Genomic DNA, 22,526 nt, shown 5'->3' with positions numbered 1-22,526 from the left:
GGAGCTCCCCCGGCCGCCGCCCCCAGGGATTGTGGACGTACTCCGGGTCAGCGCCCTGGACCCCGGATCCGGCCTCCCACAGACTCACCCTGCGCAACGATCGCAGCTGCCCCCCTGGTCCTGCCACCCCGTCGGTTTCCGACGGCTCTTCAGAGAGCCCAGCTTGGTCCTTGGGGACCTACATGAGGATCCCCCTCAGGAGTCACTCCTGTCCCGCTCCAGTCCAGAGCCTTAAGGCCGGGCCAAGCTCGGCTGTCGGAGCCGGAGGCTGCCACTATTCACCAACTCTTTCCTGTCGACTCGGTTTTCGGCTACCAGCCGCGGGAGACAAACTCTGAGTAGGGGTTACAACTAGGAAAGCGGGGCTCAACCGGAGAAGGAAGCGGGACCCTGGCTCGCCCAGAAAACGCCCAAGCCCAGCTCCCAGCCCAACACTCTGAGCCCGAAGGATGCGCCGTCCCCAGAGATGGAAGGACTCTGGAGGTGGAGGAGAGAGACAGGGCGGAAGGGTAGCGGGCCACGGGATGGCCATGGCAACCGGGGAGGGAGATGCTGGAGATGGAGTTAAAAACTCTCTCCCATCGCACCCCGGCGAAGCAGGGCCACGGAGAGCCTGGACTGGATCTTGGGACCACTTGGATCGGGATGTAGACCGCCCTAGATGGCCAATGGGATACTGGGGCGGGGTTGCAGGGCCCGTGTCCTGTCCATGGTGCTGAATCCCAACCAGACGTAGCCAGGTCTCCCAGTTAGATTCTCTGGCAAGTAGCTCCTTAAATGCTCTAGGACTCAATTTGCTCTTTTGTAAAATGGAACTCCTAAACTCTCTTCCAGAAATACTCTTCTTTGCTTCAGGTCTCTTCACCTCTGACATCCTGACTTTTCAAACTTTTCTAGGTGTTAATGTTCTAGGTTCTTGTTCTAAAATTCCGTTTTCTAATAAAAGCCTTTCTGTGAGATTTTTGAGCCACCACATCTATCGTGTTCTGAGCATGGAATTGGAATCAGGAGGAACTGAGGTCAAAACTAGCCTCGGACACTTACTGGCTGTGTGATCCTGGGCATGTCACTTCACCCCGTTTGCTCAGTTTTTCCATTCCTAAAATGAGGTGAAGAAGGAAATAGCAAACAACTCCAGTGTCTATGCCAAGAAAACCCTATATGGCGTCGTGAAGAGTTAGATATGGCTGAAAATAATTGAACAGCTGCAATAACAATAAAACTAACTTGTTCTGGCAGATGGGCTCCCTGTCTCCTGATTCTTTGTTGTAACACTGGATGAACCCGGTATTTAAAGCTATGGCCAAGGGCAGTTTCTCCAGTTGGATCAGAACCTGACCTTCCCTGCACAGAGCCCAACCCCCTCCTTTTACAGACAAGGGGACCAAGACCCAGAGAAATAAAATTACTTATTGAAGGTTATACAGTGCATTAATGACCAAACTAGGACCAGGAAGCAGGATTAGGAAAGTCTGAATACCCTTGTTAGAATGCAAGTGAAGGTTGGGAAAAAGAGAAATGCACCTGGGGGATTTAATGAACCTACTATAGACCAGTACTGTGCTAAGAACTGGGGACAGAAACAAAGAAAAGTAAAAACAATTCCTGGGGCAGTTAAGTGGTGCAGTGGTTAGAGTCAGGAAGATCCTTGAAGTCAGGAAGACCGGAGTTCAAATCTAATCTCAGACACTTAACACTTCCTAGCTGTGTGACCCTGGGCAAGTCACTTGACCCCAATTGCCTCAGCAAAACAAAACAAAACAAAACAAAAACAAAAGCAAAAGCAAAAACAAAAAACAATTCCTGCCCTCGAGGAGCTTACAATCTAATGCAAGAGGCACATGTTAATACCCAGGACACACTCAACATAAATTTCCATTCCTAACCTCCTAAGCACTGTCCTCTCCATCCCCAGGGAGCATTTCTATTCCTCTTCAGACCAAAGAGGATTCAAATTACTCAAATCAGCAAGTATTAAATACCTATTTAAATATCTTCATTCCTCTCTAAGACATCTCACTTTCTAGAGAGTTCCTGAAATACTCTTTATCCTGGAAGCTCACTCTACCTCTGAACTACTTGTCCATTTGGAAGCACTCTCTGCCCCCAAACTTTTCCTTCTGATTGACTAGTCCCAGATTTTCCATTTTAAGGAAGAGACCCAACCATGTCTTCATTCTTCTCCATGTTGTATTCCTGACACTCTGAACCTTTTTTTTTTTTTAATTAATAGTTTTTATTTACCAGATATATGCATGGGTAATTTTACAACATTGACAATTGCCAAACCTTTTGTTCTAATTTTTCTCCTCCTTCCCCCACCCCAGAGGGCAGGTTGACCAATACATGTTAAATATGTTAAAGTATAAATTAAATACTGTTAGGTTCTTACTAAGTGCTAATGAGATAATGAGATATTAGGTTCTTACTAAGTGCTAAGTCGGTACTTGACAATTCTCTAGTTCTGGCCATGACTGGGAGTTTTTACTTGTGAATTCCTGGAGAAGAGCTTGAATCCTTAGGAGGAGCAAGTTCATTGGTTGAAGTAATTCTTCCCAGAAGCCCTTGCATTATCCCACGCCCATTCTCTGGGAGAATAAAAGAGGGCAGCTCTGGAGGAAAAGTGAATCTCTGCTCTAGACCAGACTTGAGGCGGTTCTCTACAGGAAGAGAAATCACTTTTCTGGACCAGAATTGACGGCAGCTGTCTGGAGACAGCGGTTCTCTACAGGAATCTGTCTGAGAGATTTGAGTTGACACAGCAGATCTCCTCCCAGAGAGCGATCGGCAGCTTCTGGAGACAACAGCACGTTACAAAATACAATATATGTAAAAATGTCCAAAGAGTTGTTTTGCTGTACAAAAAAAAAAAAAAAAAAAAAAAAAAAAAAAAAATCGGACTTTGAAATAGTGTACAATTAGCCTGTAAAGAAAATCAAAAATGCAGGCAGACAAAAACAGAGGGACTGGGAATTCCATGTAGTAGTTCATAGTCATCTCCCAGAGTTCTTTCACTGGGTGTAGCTGGTTCAGTTCATTAGTGCTCAATTGGAACTGATTTGGTTCATCTTATTGTTGAAGATGTGAACATTTTTTTTTAAATCATGATTGAGTACCTTCATTTCCACCTTCCCTCTTTTCAGATCTTTTTTGTGTATTGTCTTTCTCCAGATAATGTACGCCTCTTGAAGACAGGGAGTGTCTTTCTTTCCACTTCTATTTACTATCCTAGCATTTAACACAGCGCCTGGAAATTAGTAAATGCTTAATAAATGCTTGTTAATTTTATTATACATTATACACTATGTGAAGCAATGGATATATTAAGATAAAAGTGAAATATTCTCTGTCCTCAAGGAGTTTACATATGACTGAGTAGTATGCAAAATAGGTAAGTGGAATCCAATCATATATAAAGCAATATCAGGGAACACTAGAAATGTACAAGTCAGGAAAGATTTCTTTTAAAGAGTATTCCTTTGAGCTGAATCTTTAATGAAGGGAACTAGAGATTCCAAGAGGCAGAGGGGAGGAGAGGGGAGAGTATTTTAAGGTTTTTGCTGAGGCACAGAAATAAAAGGTAGGCCGTTTTGGCTATACAATTAGTAAAGGGGGAGTGATACCTAATCATATACTAGCAATATGACTCTGAGCAAGTCATTTTATTCTCAGTTGCCTCATCTATAAAAATGAGTATAATAATAGCACTTCTACTCAGGATTATGAGGATCAAATGAAATAGATGGACCAGTAGGTGGTGCTGTAGTGCATAGAGTGCCATCCTGGAGTCAGCAAGATTGGTCTTCTTGAGTCCAAATCAAATTTCAGACACTGACTAGGCTGTGTGACTCTGGGCAGATCACTTCATCCTGTTTGCCTCAGTTTCCTCATAAGTAAAATCAGCTGGAGAAGGAAATGGCAAACCACTCCAGTGTCTTTTTCAAGAAAACCCCAAATGGAGTCACAAAGAGACAGAAGTGACTAAGACAAATACACAACACCAACAAATTGTTAAGGAATTCTTCCTTTAAAAATTCCTTAAATCAATCTGAAATCTTCTTTTCTGCAATTTTCCATTGTGACTTTTGAGCCCAAACATCATGAGCTTAATCCCCCTCTTCCCCCCCCCCCCGAGGCTGGGGTTAAGTGACTTGCCCAGGGTCACACAGCTAGGAAGTGTTAAGTGTCTGAGACCAGATTTGAACTCGGGTCCTCCTGAATTCAGGGCTGGTGCTCTCTCCACTGCACCACCTCTTATAGGGCAGTCCTGATGTTTGAACAATAACTATGTTTTCCACTCCACTCCCCCCCTCCCCCACATCTGTAGCCTTCCCACTGATCTTTGCATGGCAAGAATTCAAGACCTTGCCCTTCCTGGGAGGCCTCCCCTGGTCACACTAGTTTATCAAAACCCTTCCTAAAATGTGGTGCTCATAGTAGTAAATGACCATAGAAATCTAGTGTTTGGTTAACACAAAGTCACCAGTTTCAGGAATAATAACTATTCAGCCAAAACCATTGGGAAATGTAGAAAACAATATGGCAGAAACTAGGTAGAAACTAATGTCTTGTATCATATCCCAAGATAATGCCAAAATGGGTATATTGGTGGTTCAAGTAAGTGTGTCCAATTGTGGCTGCTTATGGTTTAAACTTAAAGGGTAATATCATAAGCAAATTGAGAGAGAAAGAAATAGTTTACCCATCAGACCTATGGAGAAGGGAAGGATATATGACCAAGCAAAAGATAGAAAATATTACTAGCTGTAAAATGGGCAATTTTGATTCTATTAAGTTAAAAATGGTTTGCATAAACTATAATTTAATGCTAAAGCCTAAATACATGCCTCAAAATGAACTTTTGATAAGTATTGGCAAATATACTCTAATAAAAATAATTTCGGCTTATGAACCAATGTGTCTATTATAGAGGAAGGAGGTCTTTCTCCAGGTTGTACTCCTGATTCTCCTGGTCTTTCTCTATAATGCCTCAGAAACCTCTCCATTCTGTAAGCTTATTTCACTCCTACACGCCACCCTTGAAACCCTTCTCCCACTTGGAAGTATTCTTTGTCTCTGTAGTATATCCCTTCCTTAAGCTGACAGGTTCCTGGCAAACCAGACCAGCCATGTCTTTATTTCTCTCTAGACTAAATTCCCAACTTTCCTGGACTTTTTATACCCAAGCTGGGTACCTCAAACTCTTCCTTCTTCCCTCTTACTTTTGAACTCCATTTTATGTGTTGTCTTCTTCCATTAGAATGCAATAGAAGTGGTTTTCTTTCTGCTTTTATTTGTATTCCTAGCACTTAACACAATGCCTGACACATAGCAAGGATTTCCCAATGCTTGTTGATTTTGACTTAACTAGAAAAATTCCATAAAAATTTTAAAAACCTGAAGTCAGGAGGACCCGAGTTCAAATCTGGTCTCAGACACTTAACACTTCCTAGCTGTGTGACCCTGGGCAAGTTACTTAACCCCAGCCTCAGGAAAAAGAAAAAAGAAAAATATTATCAAAAAAGAGGATGGGCTGGTTACATAGTAAAAGGGAGATAAACAGCCCAGGTTCTCTATGGACATCAGGAAAAAATGAAAAAGGTCTTTGTCAGTGGGTGGGTCTAATTGGATTCGTGGGAAGTTCTTAAGGACCATGCCTGGGTAAAGGGGCAGGTCAATTCTCAGAGAACCTCTGCAGCTGTGGATTGTGAATTTTGAGGTAGTTTCAGGGCAGCCTTTGTTGATACAGGTGTTGCTTGTGGACGGGGAATAAAATAAATTGGAGGCAGAGGGAAGAGGAGAGAGGTCAGACAACTGCCTCTCAGTAGGGAGGTCAGAGAACAACAACTGCCTCTCAGTCTCCTTGAATCACCATCATCCTCTCACAAGAAGAGAAGAAAAAGTCTACCAGAGGTAAAGCAAAGTCGCATATTGTGTTCCCTACAGGAGGTTATTGTCCAAAATAAGTAGGGTGGGCAGCCATGGGTAGGCTAAAATCAATATTGTTGGAAAGAATATCCAACTAGGTACTATCCCAGATCCATTTGAGTATTTGAGTATGCATTGCATATACAGAATATTAATTAACCTGGATGTATTGTGTTGTTTTTCCCTGGTAGACTGTTACTCCTTGAGAGACTATTTTTATCTTTTTTATCTTTATATCTCCAGTGCCTAGCCCAAGGTTGATACTCCATAAATGTTTATTGAATTGAACACAGAGTATTTTATATTCACTGATTTTCCAAACAACCCAGTTAAGCAGGTCTTGCAAGTATCATTAGCAGAATCTTACAGATAAGAATCCAAAGCTCATGTGATAAAGCTATTACACTGGTGAAAGTAGGTTACCTGGAAACTCCTAGAGGAAGTGTGCAAGAGTACAAAGGAAGAGGCCTGCTTGGGCCAGAACAGAGGGGACTTCTGACAATTAAAGGGAGAACAAATCATATTTCAATCTAGTCTTATCTAGACTAGTTGAATGCCAAATATTGTTATAAGTTCTGGACATATAAAAAATAAAACTAAAAAGCCCATTGTTTTCAAAGAGTTTTTATTCTTTTAGGGGGAAACTCGCACACAAAGATAAGTAAATACATGATCATTGCAGGATATCAAACATTAAGGGAATCAGAAAAGATTTCTTATTCAAATTCAGCTGATATAAAGTGTTTGCCAAGTGGTAGAACGGGAGAGTCCTAGGGGTAGTATAAGTTATATTTGGCCAGAAGAGTGTTTCAGAATAATTTTTCAGGGATCTATTCCCAAAAGGGACAGAGAGACCTTTCTTAGAGGAGGTAATTAAGTGATAGAGCACTAGACATGGAGCCAGGAAGACAGGGCCTTCAAATCTTACTTCAGATGCTTACTATCAGTGTGACTCTCACAAATCACTTAAGTTTTGTTTGTATCAGTTTCCTCAATTATAAAATGGGGATAATAATAGCACTTATTCCCAGAGTTGTTATGAAGATCAAATGAAATAATGTTTGTAAAGCATTTAACACAGTCCTGACACATAGTAGGTGCTATTATTATTATTATTGATAAATATGGCATATATCTTTTTCTGATTAACCATTTAAAACATTCAATCTAAAAAAATAAATATTCATTCTATTTTTACCCATGACTTTTGTTTTTACAAATATGTCTCTCTCCTCTCTTACCCTATATTTTTAAAATTACCCTTCTTTCATAGCTGAAGGCCCTTTTCTTGCTTGCTTGGACAATTTGTTGTTTGTTGTAGATACTAAATGTAATTACTTACTGCCTGAGTGTTTTGTTTTGTTTTTCTTAAAACAATCTGGAAATTCTCTCACCTGATGGTTTTTTTTTTGTCCATAGCCTAAAGTTCTGGACAGTTGTTTTGGGGTTTTTTGTATTTTTATGGAATTCAGGTTTTTTGATTCGTCAGGTCCTTCTGTGAGACCCATGATCCATACTTTAATTCTGGATGTCTTGCACTCAAAGTTAGTCCTTGGGCATATTTAGAATTAATGTGATTTTAAAAATATTTTATCTCCTGCTCCTGCCACATGTTCCTCCACTTCCAGATTTTTAGTTTCCAGATAAGTTGTTCTATCTCTCATGGCTTCTGCCTCTTTGAAGAAAGTTTCCATTCCGTATTCATTTTTTTCTACTCTAATTTTTTTTTAAGTTCTTCAATGAAAGCTTTGATTTCTACATTGAGAGTTCTAATTTCTGACCTAAACTCATTTTCCATTCTTTTTTTTATGAATTTCAATTTATTTTCCCTTAAAAACATTTTGGAATTTCTTGGTGCTATGGCATGATCTCTCAGAATAGTTTTCTCTCTTTTCATAATATAAAAGAAAAAAAAGCAGTACTCTGCTTTTGGGACTCAAGCCTTTATTAAAGAGTGTTATAGGTCCCCTGATCTTATCTTTTTTTGAGTTGTCATATTTTCCAGCACTAGACCAAAGATTGCAAGAGAGGCCCTGAAGGTGTCAAGTATGAATGAAGCCCTACATGCAATTTTATTAATTAAATAAAGGGCAATTAGATGGGCCAGGGCAATGAGCCAGGAAGACCCAAGTTCAAAATTGGCTTCAGACATTTACTAGCCATGTGAAGCTAAGCAAATTACTTCATCCTGTTTGCCTCAGTTTTCTTATCTATCAAATGAGGTGGAGAAGGAATGGCAAACCACTCCAGTAAATTTGTCAAAAAAAAAAAATGGAATTATAAAGAGTAGGGCCCAAATGAAATGACTGAACAACAACAAAACTTATTTAAGCATCTCTACTTAGAAAGAGAAAAAAAATCCAAAATGACAAATCCATCTTGTCTTTGAAAATCATTCTCTGACGCAAGCCAAGGGCACTCATAATCTTAATATTTCCAATAAAGACAAATTTGCACAATAACATAAATCATAGTTAGGGAGTTCAAGTGAAAGTTCAGTTAAACAGTTTTGTTTCAACAAACAGAACAAGAGTCACTTACATTTTTGACCCATTTGGACAAGCATTTTCCTAAAGTCATTTAACCTGTTTTTGACCACTCCCTTTAAGGATTCTCCTTTCCGTTTGATCAAAGGTGACTTTGAGGGATATTTATATCAACCCAAAACTTTCTACTTCTCTAAGCTGATCAAGATTACCCTAATCAATTCAGAGAACCTGGGCAGACCAGGCCTTCAGTTTACAAATGATAAGAATTATGTAAGACAATTTAAACATAAGATTCTATTTCAGTATTAATAGTTGAAATAAGAGAAGAATTTCTCATTCAGATTAGACCAAAGATTTCAGAGTAAAATACTGTGCTATTATTATCATATAATAAGTATCCCAAATAAGGAAGGTAGAACGGTACAGTTCAATGAACTTCCATACATTCCACATGTAATATTAGCTCATTTTTTCATATTATTTGTTTAAAATATTTTGAAATTCTTTTTGAGATTTTATTTATTCTTCCATCATAGGATCTCCAATTTGGTTTTTCTTTTTGTATGTTGGACATTTATTGAAGCTTTCCTTTAGATAATTTTGGTGTCTGGCCTTTTTTTTTTTTTAATATCCCTGTTTCATTCATTCTTTCTTATTTCCCTTCTGGGTAACTTTAGTGCCCGAGATTGTGTGATGTATGTTCATTGAAACATTACGGAGTCAGGTGGAGAAGGAGCATTGAGTTAGATATCTAAATATTGTAGTTCTAAAGTTGGTTCATGAAGTTTCATCACATGTATGAGTTTCTGTCTTATGTTGTGAAATCAGGCCATAATGACTCTTTCCCTGCCATATCATTCCTTGTGAAGACCGAGTTAGCACCCTGGATACCTTAGAATCAGCTGGAGTCAGGATAAGCAAACAGCCTTGATCTTCATTCTTGGTCTTTTGGGGTAGCAGTCAGGGGAATGGACACAGGAATCTCCATACCTTCTCTCTCTCTTCCACCAAAAAGTAACTCTCACTTATGTTACTCCACCTTCTAATTCCCTCTTACAATTCTCTGTATGCACCAACAGATCATGGACAGGGCCATTTTCCAAGCATATGCTAATAGAGTATTATCCAATTGGTAATTAGCCTTAAGTGCTTGGTTGTCCAAGTGCATCTGCTCAGAGTTTCAGCCCTTTACAATTCCTTTCATTTGGGTTAAAGAATTTTCTAACTGATTTTATTCCATCATTTTGTTGGCCACGTGACTCTTCCCTCTCTCCCATCCAATAAGTCATCGTCTGTGACAAAAACTAAACAGAGAAGGTAACCTGGCATTCATTCATTTCTAATGTAATGGGGCATTGAAAATAATGTCCACTGGCAAACAGGAACTTCCAGCACCCCTTTCTTGGGCCCCTGGTGAGCCATTCTGACCAGTCACTGATACCGAAACCCTCCTACTTGTAAGGAAAGGAGAACAGAAGTCTTCAAGAGGAGTAAAACCCTAAAAGCGCAGGGCTGGAAGGAGTATGTCAAAAGCATGAGCATGCTGGAGTCCAGGGAACAGAATACCAACAACATGGAAATGATGATATGGGGTTCAAAGATGGTGCCCCAGGAAGGCAGGCAGTTGTCACCACATGGGAAATGGAAGGAGAATGAAAAATGAGACAAAAAGGCCAGAAATGTCACCAATTTATGCAGGAAACACATAGAACAGGCTCAGAATTGTTAAGATGAAACAGAATTACTTCCCCATCTTATGCTTTACTCTCATTCATTCTCTCGGGAGAAATCTAAGCCTGTTTGGTTTTATTTGTGTTTTGCTATTGTTTTAAAAATCCATTTTCTCTAAGACAAAATGATTAACTATTTCAAGGCTTGTGAGCCACCTATATTTAATAAAGGCAGAAAGATCACATCAGCTGACCGAATTAGTAATACAAAACAAGATAAGTTGTTGAACTGATAAATCATCCCAAACCAAGAAGTGGGTAAAAGTGTGCATGCTCAATGAGCTAGTTAATAACATCTCCTCCCCAAAAGAGGAGCTTTCTGCAATTTTTTGAAAATGGGTTGTATAATGAGGGAGGAAGAAAGAACATGTCAAGGAGGAACATGCAATGGGAGGACTGTCTGTTAATTTTGTCATCCCTAGCAAAATGGGGCAATGAGGGAGAGACTTTGTGCTTTAGGATAGTTAAAGACTTATTCTCATGTCTGTAAGCACACATCTGGCCAGAGACTGCCTCTGGAGCATTTCTTGTAAGACCCATAAGTAAACTAACTTACTTCATACAGAGTCCTTTTTATCTTTGTAGCTTATTTCTAATATGGCAATTGGGGCAATAGGAATAGAATGAGGGACAGATGCAGTTAGAGTGAAACAAAAAGAGGGAGAAGGAAAGCTCAAGAGAGAGATAGAAGAAAGAAATAAGATTTGCAGAAAAAGAGACATGGAAAGAAATAGAAACAGAGAGAAGGAAAGGGAAGAGACAGAGACAAGAGAGATTTCACCACTGTGCTATAGAAATCCACCAGAGAAAGTCCTGATTGGAGGACTGAACTGAACAAAAGAGAACAAGTAACTTAAATTCTATAATTCCCTAGTAGTTTCTTAAAATGGACTCAAATCACAATATGGTCTTCATTGGTCTCATTTATGCAAAAGCTTTTTAATCCTATGCAGTGTCCTACTGTACAAATAAAATTAAAGACAGAAAAGAAATTGTAGAGAGGAAAATTTTTCTTTGAGGGTTTTATGTGTTCAGTCATTGCTTTCTCTCCAATAGAAACTGAATGAGTACATATATAAGGACATACAAAATGCATACATACAAGGGACATACAAAGTAGTTGGGAAGGAAAGTAGTTGGGGAAAACAGTAGTTTTCCTGTAGAAATTGGCACCTGAGCTGTACTTTGAAATAAGGAAGGGATTCTACAGCAGCCATTTCTGATTCTTTTTTCATAGGTTATTGTTTAGAAGCAATAAGTATTCCTAAAGACAAGTTCTTTGCCAAATCTTGCCATATGCCTGAAATCACAGGATAACAATTTCCAAGAGAGATCTTCACTTCTCATCCATAGTTTAAAGCTGTTAGGTAAAAATTTGGAAGTAAACGTACAACCATATCATTAAAAACCTGATATCCAAAAATATGCAAGTAATGTATGATACCACGAGGCACCATAAGAGAGTCCTAAGTAGAAAGGGCTGCCTTGTCTTGGGAGATGGGAGGTTCATCACTGAGGTCTTTATGAAGAGATTAGATGACCACATCTAAGACGTTAGATGACCCAGACCTCGAAACTTAAAATAGTGAATATAATGATAGAGTAAAAAATATAAAAAGAAGTGAATCCACAATTAATACTATCTCCATTTGACAGATCTCCATTTGACAGATCTCCATTTGACAGATCTCCATTTGACAGATCTCCATTTGACAGATCTCCATTTGACTTGATGAGGCATCAAGGAATTAAAAGATTTACCCAAGTTCTAGGTTTCTTTCTATTGCACATTTAAAAGTTTCTCTCGGCTCTAATATCCAATTTCTTTTTATTTCAAGCTCCTCTTAGATCTGGCATTCTGTGTTCTAAGGTCTTTTTCCTGCTCTGACATCCTATGTTCTAATTCCCTTTCCACTTCTGAAAACCTTCTATATTCTAAGGCTTCTTCCCAGCATTCTATAAGCTTATGAATTCCTAGATTGTTTCTCCCTCAAAGAGAGGAAAAAAATCTCTGAATTTCTCAAGAATTAATACTCAATTTTGGTCATTGGGCTCCACAGCTAGAGTCTAGGGAGTAATAGAAGCTGCCTGAGTATTGCATATTTTCTACAAGTCTCAGATGCTGGAGAAATCCAATTAACAAAAGCCTCTTTGTTCTGCTTAAACAAGAGAAAATGGACTCTTCTCAGAGGTAACATATTTTTCCCAAGATTCTATGTTCTAAGGTCACTTCAGCTCTGACATTGTGTTCTGAGGGCTATATGTGATACTTATAGGGTATCGGAGGTTATATCTAACCCCTCTGACCCCTTCCAAATAAACTGAGTTGAGAGGCACCTGACAGACCTTCCCTCCTTTCCATTTAGATGCTTCAAATCGAGGGTTTCCCAGCTGTTTCTATACTTTGAGAACTAGAATTCCTTTTATAATCCAAATTCTATGATTCTGGGATAAGATTCTGACAATGTCAATGGGAGCTTTGTTCTATAAGCCTAATTTGAAGAACATACTTGTAACATTAGATCCTGGATTCATATGGCTGACAAGGTTTCAGAGAACAATGTCCAAATTCTTTAGAAAAGGAAATTTCTTTCTTAGAAAATTTCAGCCCCTAGGACAGGAGTGGGGAAACTTTTTTTCTGCCAATGGCTATTTGGATATTTATAACATCATTCAGGGGCCAGATAAAATTATCAGCTTATAGAACTCAAGCAGTGAAAATTATATCTAGCTTTCAGCTCAATATCACTGGTTGCCTTAACAATTTCCTGGGCCTTAAAGAGCCACGGGCAGGACATTTTCCCACTCCTGCTCTAAAAGCTAGAAGGGACCTTTGGCACCTGATGTCAGATAGAGCTAGGAAGGACCTTTAAAAAGAGAACATCACTTATTAGGCCCTTTAAACTCTTTCAGCTCTAGAATCTTTTGTTTTAACAGACCAAAAAACTGGGAAATGCCTTAATATTAGTACTAAAAAAGATCTTTAAAAAATTAGGGCTAAAAGGAACCTAAGTTAGAGCTGGAAGGGTCTCTGCTATCTCGTCCAAGCTCCTCCTTTGACAGGTTCAATTTAATAAGTATTGTCTATCATTTGACAAACACTTATTAAGAACTTTGGAATTAATTGGAAGACACGGGAGATACTGGCACAGGACCACCATGATATACCCACATCAGAGAAGGTGCTGTGCTCTATGAGCAAACCAGAACTGCAGGAGCTTAAAAGAATTATGAGACTTACAAATTTAAGAGACTTCTCCAGTCCAAATGTTCATGTGGATCACCCATGGTAGAATCTTCTGAGCTTGTATGGTTTAATCAGTCCACGGTCAGACTCCAACATAGTAATGTCATTTTAATTCACTTTAACAATGAAGGGGAACTCTTCTACTAACCAACCATTAAACACCTACTATATGTCAGGTACTATGCTTCATCTTGAGAGTATAAAGACAAAAATTAAACTGTCTCAAGTCCTCAAGGTGCTTCCATTCCATCAGAGAAGAGTCCATACAAAAATAAATACAAAATCAACACAACTTGGAGGAGGCACTAGTAGCTGGTGGGACAGGTGGGAGAAGTCATGGAAGCTTTATGGATGAATCGGCATCTGAGCCATCTTAAAGCCTTCAAGAAAGGGAATTCCATAAGCAGAGATGCTGGTAGTTCTAGAAATGGGATAACACACAGAAACACAGATTTTAAAATTGGAAGGAACTTTAGAAGTCACCTAACACAACCCCCTCATTTTATGGCTGAAAAACTGAAGCCTAGAGGATTGAACTTGTTAATAAATAGTAGATCCAGGGCTCAGCTGCAGGCAATCCTCTGCCAAATCCAGCAATCTTTCCACTGAATTACACTTCATGCAAGGGTGGAACAGTAGAGCCCTAAACGGAGAATGGCAAATAAACTGGTTTGGCTAGAACCAAACACGGAGGAGAGAGAATGGAAAATGGCTGGAATGGAAGAGAGACCTAATTATGGAGTTTTCAATACTGGGGCAAACTTGCATTTTGTTCACTAAGCAATATAGGCCTAGAGTTTTTCCAGCAGGAAAGGTGATCAGAACTGTGCATTTGCAAAAAGACAAATTTACGAGGGGACTAGAAGCAGTTGGGAGGCTCCTGCCCTATTCCAAGTGAGAGCCAAAGAAGATTTGAAACAAGAATTGAAGTTGGGGACTAAAAAAAAAAAAAATAAATAAAATCAGTGAATATGTTGCCATTGACTTGGAACTAGGGGATTTACAGACAAGGAAATTAAAGCATGGCGAAGTAAATCAGCTCAGGGCCACAAAGATAGCAAGTAGTTTTGATATCCCATCGCTTTTCCTCTTCTAAGACCTCCGTCCTCTCCCCACTAGGGCTACAGTATCATTATTTAGGGAGGCAGTTGTAAAACAGTGGGGGAAAGGCTGGCTATAGTCAGAGGGTCTAGACTTGAACCCTTGTGCTGCTTCCTACTAACTCAGGCAGGCTATTTTATCCCTCTTTGTCTCAGTTCCTCATCTGTCAAATCATTAAGCTAGATTAGGTCCAAATATCAAAAGTCCCCTACGTCTCAAATATCTGATCCTATGGAAACTTGCAAATGTTCAAGTTTACTGTAATTTTATTCATTCAACATATACCCAACGGGTACTTCTATGCCCAAGATTTGGAGGGACATAGCTTTCCTCTCCTTGAACAACTTGCAATCTATTTGAATCAATAGAAGGTAAACAAAATGATCAAATTAGAGGTTTGGGTTTGAAGCCTACTTGTTGGCTTGCCTAGGTCTGTTTTTACTTGGCAATGTCCAAATGTTACAAAGGTCAGGGATGGGCTTTTTCTGACACTTTATATTTAAGAATTGTATTTATAGTGGACCAGACTCTTTTCTCCTATTAAGTAGAAGCCTATCTGGGAATGGAGAAGTAACTGAAACAGGGATTTTTCCTGGGCACTCCAGGTGACAGTGACTCAAATCCCATCTCAATATCTCAGGATTTGGGGTCACTGAAAAGATGTCTGCTATCACACACACATGGAGAGAGAACTACTGTGACATTGGACAGCACAGTGCAAACTGTGACCCTGGATGCCATGAACCTCTGGGCCTCAGGTGTCTCACCTGTAAAATGGGGATGAGCCCAGCCATCTTACAGGGTTATTACTGAGATAATGTATCCCAAATGATTTGCCAATCTGTATCAAACATGTGCTATTATTAGACCATCTGAAAAGGGAACCGGGTGCTATCTCCTTATACCCATTCTGATAACAATAAAACCTCCCTGGACACAGGACTCAGCTCTCCCCAGAAGGCTTGTGGATGTTTGTTTTGGCCAGCCACAGTGACCTGCACCTAGAGCCCCATTCATCCAGGCAAATACAAAAATCAAAGTGCTCATCAGAGCTGACCAACCACACCAAGGGGCCTACCTATGATTGGGAAGGGGCCTGGCGCACTTAGGAAGCAACTGAGACTAGCCTACCCACTTGTTGGAAAGTGTCGTTCATACAGTGTACTTTGGACAGTGGGGGAAGTGACCAGACTTTAAGACAGGTGCTATTCACACACAAAAACGTGACACCATACATATCTGAAAGGTATTTATTCAAAAACAAAACAAAAAAGCTTTGGTATCTGAAAACTCAACAATCATAGGTCACTAGAAAGCCCAATACTCCCCCTCCCAAGCTCATCCCCAAACAGCCAGAAAATACAAAAACACACAAATCTCTGTAGGCTAAGAAAGTTAGCATTCCAAATCTAACCCAGTAATGCTACATCTTCCAAGCAGGCTGTGTACCCCCTTCTGCCTGGACCCTGAATGAACCATGCTAGCAACATACAGCCAAGCTTTCTAATGATCAAACAGCTCCAAAATCATTTCAGTGATCTGCTATCTAAAGTGGAGGCTGAAACATCCAAAATTTCCAAGCAAAAAATAAATTAAAAGTTCATTCAAGGAAGAAGACATTAAATTAGGAAAAAGTAGTTTTTCTAGCTGAGATCTCCAAAAAGGAGAACAGGGTAAGGGGATGGGAGAAGATAGAAAAGGGGGAAATCTGAAGAAGGTCAATTTCAAGTAATTTCCAAATAAGTTCACTTTATTAAGGTGGAAGTTTACAAAACATCAAACCGGCCTCTCTCCCTCCCTTATCCCCAAAGTGATACGCATTCATTCCAATGTAAAATTCCTCAACAGCCACAAACACTTCCGAGTCACTGGTTTTCCCCCAACAAGGCACAATAGGGTTGTTGCTTTCAAAGGGTCCCTTGTTCGAAGCAGCAGGACTTTTCGGGTGCTGGGTGTCTTGTGCAAATGGAGGCTGAAAGCAGTACTGTTAATTCACTCAGACACTGGGATCTTCCTGTTCAATCAATAAAACAAGGTGTTACTGTTCATGGCCAACTCCTGTTCACAGCTACAGAACTATTAAGGCAGGCTACTGATCAGAGCTCTGAGTAGCATCTAACTCTGATTCAACCTTGCAAATAGCTACCAGCCTAGTATAGCAGTGCCAAAGGAATGACCAAAAAGGGCATTGCTGGCCACCAAGTGTTGGAAGGTCAAGAGGGTATTTTGGTGGCCTGGGAAATGGTTGCCTGTAAGAATGGGCAAATAGAGGTTTAAAAAAAAAACAAAACAAAACAAAAAAAAACACCTAGTAATTTAACCTAGGAACTTAAGGCAGAGACATTCAGCAGGAGCTGAGCCTGGCCAGGTTGCATGGAGCCCAGGTGTAGGTATAGGGCAGGAGAACAGGCCTAGCTGGTTTAGGCAGGGCTAACCCTAAGTAATGCACACTGAGCACCTGCTCCCACAACTAGGAGGCCTTCTACACACTACTTTCCAAGCTGTTCTATCATGAGAGACAGGGACAGTTTCCAAGTGCCTGATGCCACCTCTTCTATTTTTGCAGTAAAGGAGCTATTTTTTTTTTTTCTCCACCCTCACACTTGAGTTGGCCATTAAGCAAGTCACTCTTTTAGAAGCTACAGTGATGTTTTCCCCTTTTCCAGCACCATTAAGCAAGTTCTGCTGAGGCCTTCCTGGATTCCCTAAGGCTACCCCATTATTAGTATTTATGGAAAAATTTGTATTGCAGCTTGATCCAAAAGAATAGCTAGTTCTGTGGCATATTCTTCCCTGCGAGGCGAGGAGGCGAGACCACTTAGCTTCTCTGCCACTAAATTTGCATCTCGGGACAGAACAGAGGAAGCAATGTGTAGCTCAGGTCCTACCAGCCACCTTCAATCCTTTATAGGTTATATAGTCCTCACTACACTAATCCCTTAGGCCCATCCCAGCCCTTTAGCAGCCCAAGGGACTCTTTCTAGGGCCCTGCTACAGGGTTGCTACAAAAGACTAACACTTGACCATCATCCCCCCCCAAAAGGGGTCATTTCATGGGATAGCTATCCAGGAACAAAAGAGCTAAATTCCCTGGAGTCCTTGCTGTGACAGAACCCGATGGTCAGAGGTGATCAAGGACCCCAGGCAGCAGTAAGAGATATGCCACCCTTGTTCTGACCACAGGCATCACACTGGTCTGGAGGTGGGTGTCACCATCAAATAAAAACCAAGGGAAGGAGACACCTAAGCTTCTGGGAAGCCTCCAAGGTCCGCTGCTATCCTAACTAACCAGCACCTAGGAGGTGGACTGCCATCTCTCTGCCCTTCCTGCCAGCTGCTGAGAGCCCTTTGATCTGCTGCAAGTGAGGAAGCCATCACCGCTCCACTCCTTTGGCCTTCCCTGTATAGGAGGCACAAGGACAACTTGAAGAAAGAAGGTACCATCATGCTTCAGGATGTGCCCCACCCTCAGAGCCAGGATCACCCTGGGCATAGAACTAGCCCAGAGAGCAGCTAGAGGCGGCAGCTTTATTATACCTTACTCCTGAAGAGCGACTTGGCTCCGGGCCCACAGTATTCATTGTAGATGAGTTTGAACAGAAAGAGGTGGAACAATGTGATGAGGGAGGCCACACTGAACCAGAAGAGGAAGGGCAGGCCGGGGTACTGTTTGGCCATGTGCTCCTCGTGGGCCAGAATTGCTTTCAGGTGCAGAGTATGCCTCAGATCTTGCAAATGTAATAGATCTGTGGAGATGTAGAGGAGGGGGGTGATCGGCTGGGTCACCATGACAGGGAAAGTGTGACCTTGGGGCTCTGAGGTCAGTTCCACAGGCTCGTTCAGGCACCCAGCCTCACAGGCATAGATCTTGACCGGTGGGCTGTGGGGCTTGACAGACACATGCAAGAATGGCTTTCCTTCTCCATCAAGAAGGACAGCCAAGTTGATATGATCAGTCTTGTAGTGAATCCCGTGTAAAATGTAGCTATTGTGGAGCACGTCAGGATCTGCCTGGAACTGAAGGTGGTTTTCCGTGAACTGCAGACCCCCAAAGCTGAGCACCATTCCTTGCATAATTCCAGGGGCCCCCACCTTCACCAAACCCTTGCAGCCCCGTTTCTGGAGTGTTAACTTCCACACATCAGAGAGCTGTAGGATCTGGAGAACACTGGATAACTTTTCTGGCCAAAGGTTCTCTGCATGCATGGTTGCATGACCACTGAAGCAGTGGTCCTCATAATTCAGAGTTGATTCCATCTGGTCTCGTTCCCACCGACTTAGGGTAGGACTCAGCAGTGGTGCTGGTGAGCAGGACAGCATGTAATATAGTGTCAGGTTGACAGTCAGGCTAGATGGTGTGTGAGCATCATTGATCTTCTTCATTTCAACCCCTGTAACAATAACGGAAAGAAACAAGTTATGAATGGAGAAACAAAGAGGGTTTCACTTGGGGATGGAGAAAACTGAAAAAAATCTCAGAGGCCGCCTAACTGGATCAATAGATAAGAATCCTCTCTCACATCTATGCTGTCATGTGAGCTCTACTGTACTGCCACCAATGATGAGAAACGTGTTTGCTATCTTTCAAGTTCAGCCCCTTCTGAGCTCATCTCCTCACAAAATATTCCAAGTTCTTTAACTGATTCTCATATGGCATTCATCCTGGATGCCCTCCTGTTTGTTTTCAAGGTTCTTACTAAGTCTTACTAAAATTCAATGCCTAAGCCTAAACAAAATAGTCCAGATATGGCCTGACCTGAGCAGAGTAGACCCCATCACTCTCCATATTCTAAACACTCTGGTTCTTTTAATGCAGCCTTAAATCACATTAGCTTTCTGGGCCTTCATTTTTAGTCCTGACCTCGCACTGACCCTGCAATCTACTAAATGCCCCAAATTTTCTCTCAAGAGCAGGAGACATTTAGCCAGCAGGCCCTGGTTTGATCTACCCAGCACTAGCAGTTTCCTTCTGCGGTGAACTGATCCAACCACTCTGGAGAGCAATTTGGAACTGCGCCCAAAGGGCTATAAAACTTGCACACCCTTTGATCCAGCAGCGTCTCTACTGGGCCTGTGTCCCAAAGAGGTCATTAAAAAGCGAAAAGAATTTCTCTGTGCAAAAATGTTGGTGGCAGCCTTGTAAGACAAGGAAGTAGAAAGTGGGTGGGTACTCACCAGCTGGGGAATGGCCGAGAAAGTTATGGTATGTGAAAATAATGGAACGTTCTGTAAACAACCAGACTTACAGGAACTGATGCCGAGTGAAGTGAGCAGAGCCAAAAGAGCACTGTACAAAGCCACAAGATTATGTGATGACTCTTTTCAACAATGATGTGATTCAGGCCAGTTCCAACAGACTTATGATGGAGAGCCATCTCCATGCAGAGAGAGAACTATGGGGACTGAAGGCGGATCTTTCTCATTTTTCTTTCCTTTCTGAGCTTTTTCCTGGGCAGTATGACAAGCGTGGAAATATGTATAGGAGAATTGCACACGTTTTACATACACAGAATTATTTATTGTCTAGGGGAGGAGAAAAAATTGGAACACAAGGTTTTCCTGATGCCAGAGTAAGCTTTTTAAAAAAAACTGCTTCAGCGCAGACCCACACTTCTTCCTACCCTGCTTGTAGCTCCAAAGACACCAAAATTCATTCCACATATCCCGTTCACACAAAAGACTTCCAACCACTGGTCTGCTACACCACACACCTTGCTCTCTTCTAGTTTAGGAAGTACTCCATTTTAAAGCGTTCAAATACAGCAAGACAACTTACAGGAATATAAAGAATGGGAAAACCCACGTGTCCCTCTATGATTTGCTGACTTCTTTTACCATGTAGTGGCAGTGATTCAGGCCATGGTCCCTGCAGCATCGAGGACAAAATCCTGATACACACCTGAAGAGATTCCCCTTCCCCCCATTGGCCAATCTCTCTGCACCTGCCGGACCCCACCCCTTCCTACCCGCATCTCCCCGGAGAGGGTCCCGGGCCACCACGTACCTGAGGCGAAGAGCTGGGCCCAGAGCTGCTGGTGGTCCAGGAGCAGATCGGCCACCGGGATCTCCATGAGCTCCAAGATCTCCTTTCGGGCCATGTCCTGCAGGGCCTTCAGTTCTTTCATCTCTTTGGCCCCTTTGGCCTTCAGCGCCCGCAGCTCCAGGGGCTCCGAGATGTAGACCACCCACAGCACGGCCTCGTCCAGCAGCGACCTGGGGGCCACCTGCAGCAGGTCCACTAGCTTCTTGGTGGCCACCACCACCAGGTTGACCTTGCCATTGGGCAGGGGAGGTGAGTGTCCCGAGTACAGCAGGAACTGGTGGTCGCCGGCTTTCTCCAGCGAGCTGGTGAAGGTCTTCAGGGGCGGCCTGGGCGTGGGCCCCACGGTCCAGAGCGCTGCCACGCGCTCCGTGGGGTTGTGGATGTGGATGCGCTGCACGTAGAGGTGCGGCCGCGCCCGGTGCGCCAGGAAGTCCTCCTGCAGCAGCACGCACTGGGCCCCGGGCCCCGCGGGCGCCGCCGGCCCCCCGGCCCCCGCCGCCCCTCCGGCCCCGGCCCCGGGCGGCGGCTCGGACGGCTGCAGGCAGCGCACTCGGCGCACCAGGCCTTGGCGCAGGAGCAGCGCGGCGGCGCCCGCCTCGGCCTGCGCGCTCAGCGGCCGCAGCTGCACGAAGGGCGCCAGCTCTGGGGCCACGGGCGGCTGCCGCTCGCCGGGCGTCACCCACAGGCGGTTGCGGCTCACGTCCAGGGCCAGGAAGCCGTTGCCCACCAGCGCGGGCGGCTCGGCCGAGGGGAACTCCGGGGTCGCGGCGGCGTCGAAGGCCCGGGAGCTCAGCGGCACCGCCTCGCCGCGCTCCTGCAGCGCCCGCCACGCGCGGGTGGCCGCCTCCACGCAGGCCTGGGGCGCCGCGGCGCGGGGCTCGCCGGGGCCCGAGCTCCAGGGCAGCAGATGCAGGCCCGGCCCGCTCCCGGAACCCGTCCGCCTCGCCCGTCCGCCCAAATACCACGAGAGCAGCAGCAAGAAGCCTAGCAACCCTAGCACGCGGCGGGCCCAGCTACTGGAAAGCAGCCCCGGCAGCCCCTTGAGCCGCTGCTGCAGCCACATCGGGCCGCCGCCGGGCCGCTCCCGGCCACAGCCGCAGCCGCCACCACTACCACCACTGCACTCGGCTTCCGCTTGACACTCTGCGCAGGCGCCGTCGACGCCTTCAGCTTCCGCCTGTCGCCCTGCGCAGCCGCCGCTGCCCCCCTCAGCTTCCGTCAGCCGCTCTGCGCAGCCGCCGCCGTCCTCTTCAGCTTCCGCTCGACTTTCTGCGCAGTCGCCGATACCTCCAGCTCGTCTGGGAGAGCCTGGGCCCAGCCCTGCCCGCCCTCTGCTGGAAAGCGCCACCAGAAAATGTCCTGAAGCCGAACATTTTGCGACGGATTGGGAAAACTTGAGGGCAAGGGAGGGAGGGTTCAGAGAAAGGAGATGGATTAGAAGAGAGAGGAAGAGGAGGGGCCAGAGGAAAAAAAAGAGCAAATCGGCAAGCCTGAAAGGAGGGGGAGAAGCCAAAGGGGAAAGAGAGGATCAGAGGAGGGATGAAGCAGGCTGAGAAGAGAGAGGGAGGGGCTGCAGATGGTAGTGCTAGAAAAGGAGAGGGGAGGAGCCAGAGAGGATGGAAGGAGGGGTCAGAAAGGAGAAGGAGGAGAAACTTTAGAGGAGGGGGAGGAGTCAGGAGAGATGAAGAGCTGGAAAAAAAGGAAGGGAAGGAAAGATCCCGAGAGTAGGGAAGGGAGGAGTCACAGAGAGAGGAGGGGACCAAAAAAAGGGAGGGGCGGGAGGAAGTAGAGCCAGAGAAGAGAGATGGGAAGGGCCAAAGAAGGAGAGAGGAGGGGCCAGAGAGGAGAAAGGGAGGGGCCAGAGAGGAGAAAGGGAGGGGCCAGAGAGGAGAAAGGGAGGGGCCAGAGAGGAGAAAGGGAGGGGCCAGAGAGGAGAAAGGGAAGGACTGGAGAGGATGGCGGGGAGGGAAGGGAAATATTAAGTAGGG

At 43.6% G+C, this 22,526-nt stretch overlaps 1 protein-coding gene across 1 annotated transcript; it reads right to left on the bottom strand.

Annotated features, from left to right (window-relative positions):
- Nucleotides 1-15,731: 15,731 nt before the first annotated feature.
- Nucleotides 15,732-22,009, bottom strand: KIAA2013 (KIAA2013 ortholog). The gene is made up of 3 exons (XM_074306250.1): nt 20,500-22,009; nt 18,033-18,886; nt 15,732-16,509 (listed from the first exon to the last, which is right to left on the bottom strand). Exons 1-3 carry the CDS (start codon nt 21,599-21,601, stop codon nt 16,492-16,494), a joined length of 1,974 nt encoding a protein of 657 aa, XP_074162351.1. The 5' UTR covers nt 21,602-22,009; the 3' UTR covers nt 15,732-16,491.
- Nucleotides 22,010-22,526: the final 517 nt, after the last annotated feature.

Source organism: Sminthopsis crassicaudata, chromosome 3 (genome assembly GCF_048593235.1).
Source record: "Sminthopsis crassicaudata isolate SCR6 chromosome 3, ASM4859323v1, whole genome shotgun sequence".
NCBI classification, from domain to species: Eukaryota; Metazoa; Chordata; class Mammalia; order Dasyuromorphia; family Dasyuridae; genus Sminthopsis; species Sminthopsis crassicaudata.
This window is presented reverse-complemented; position numbering and strand designations above follow the sequence as displayed.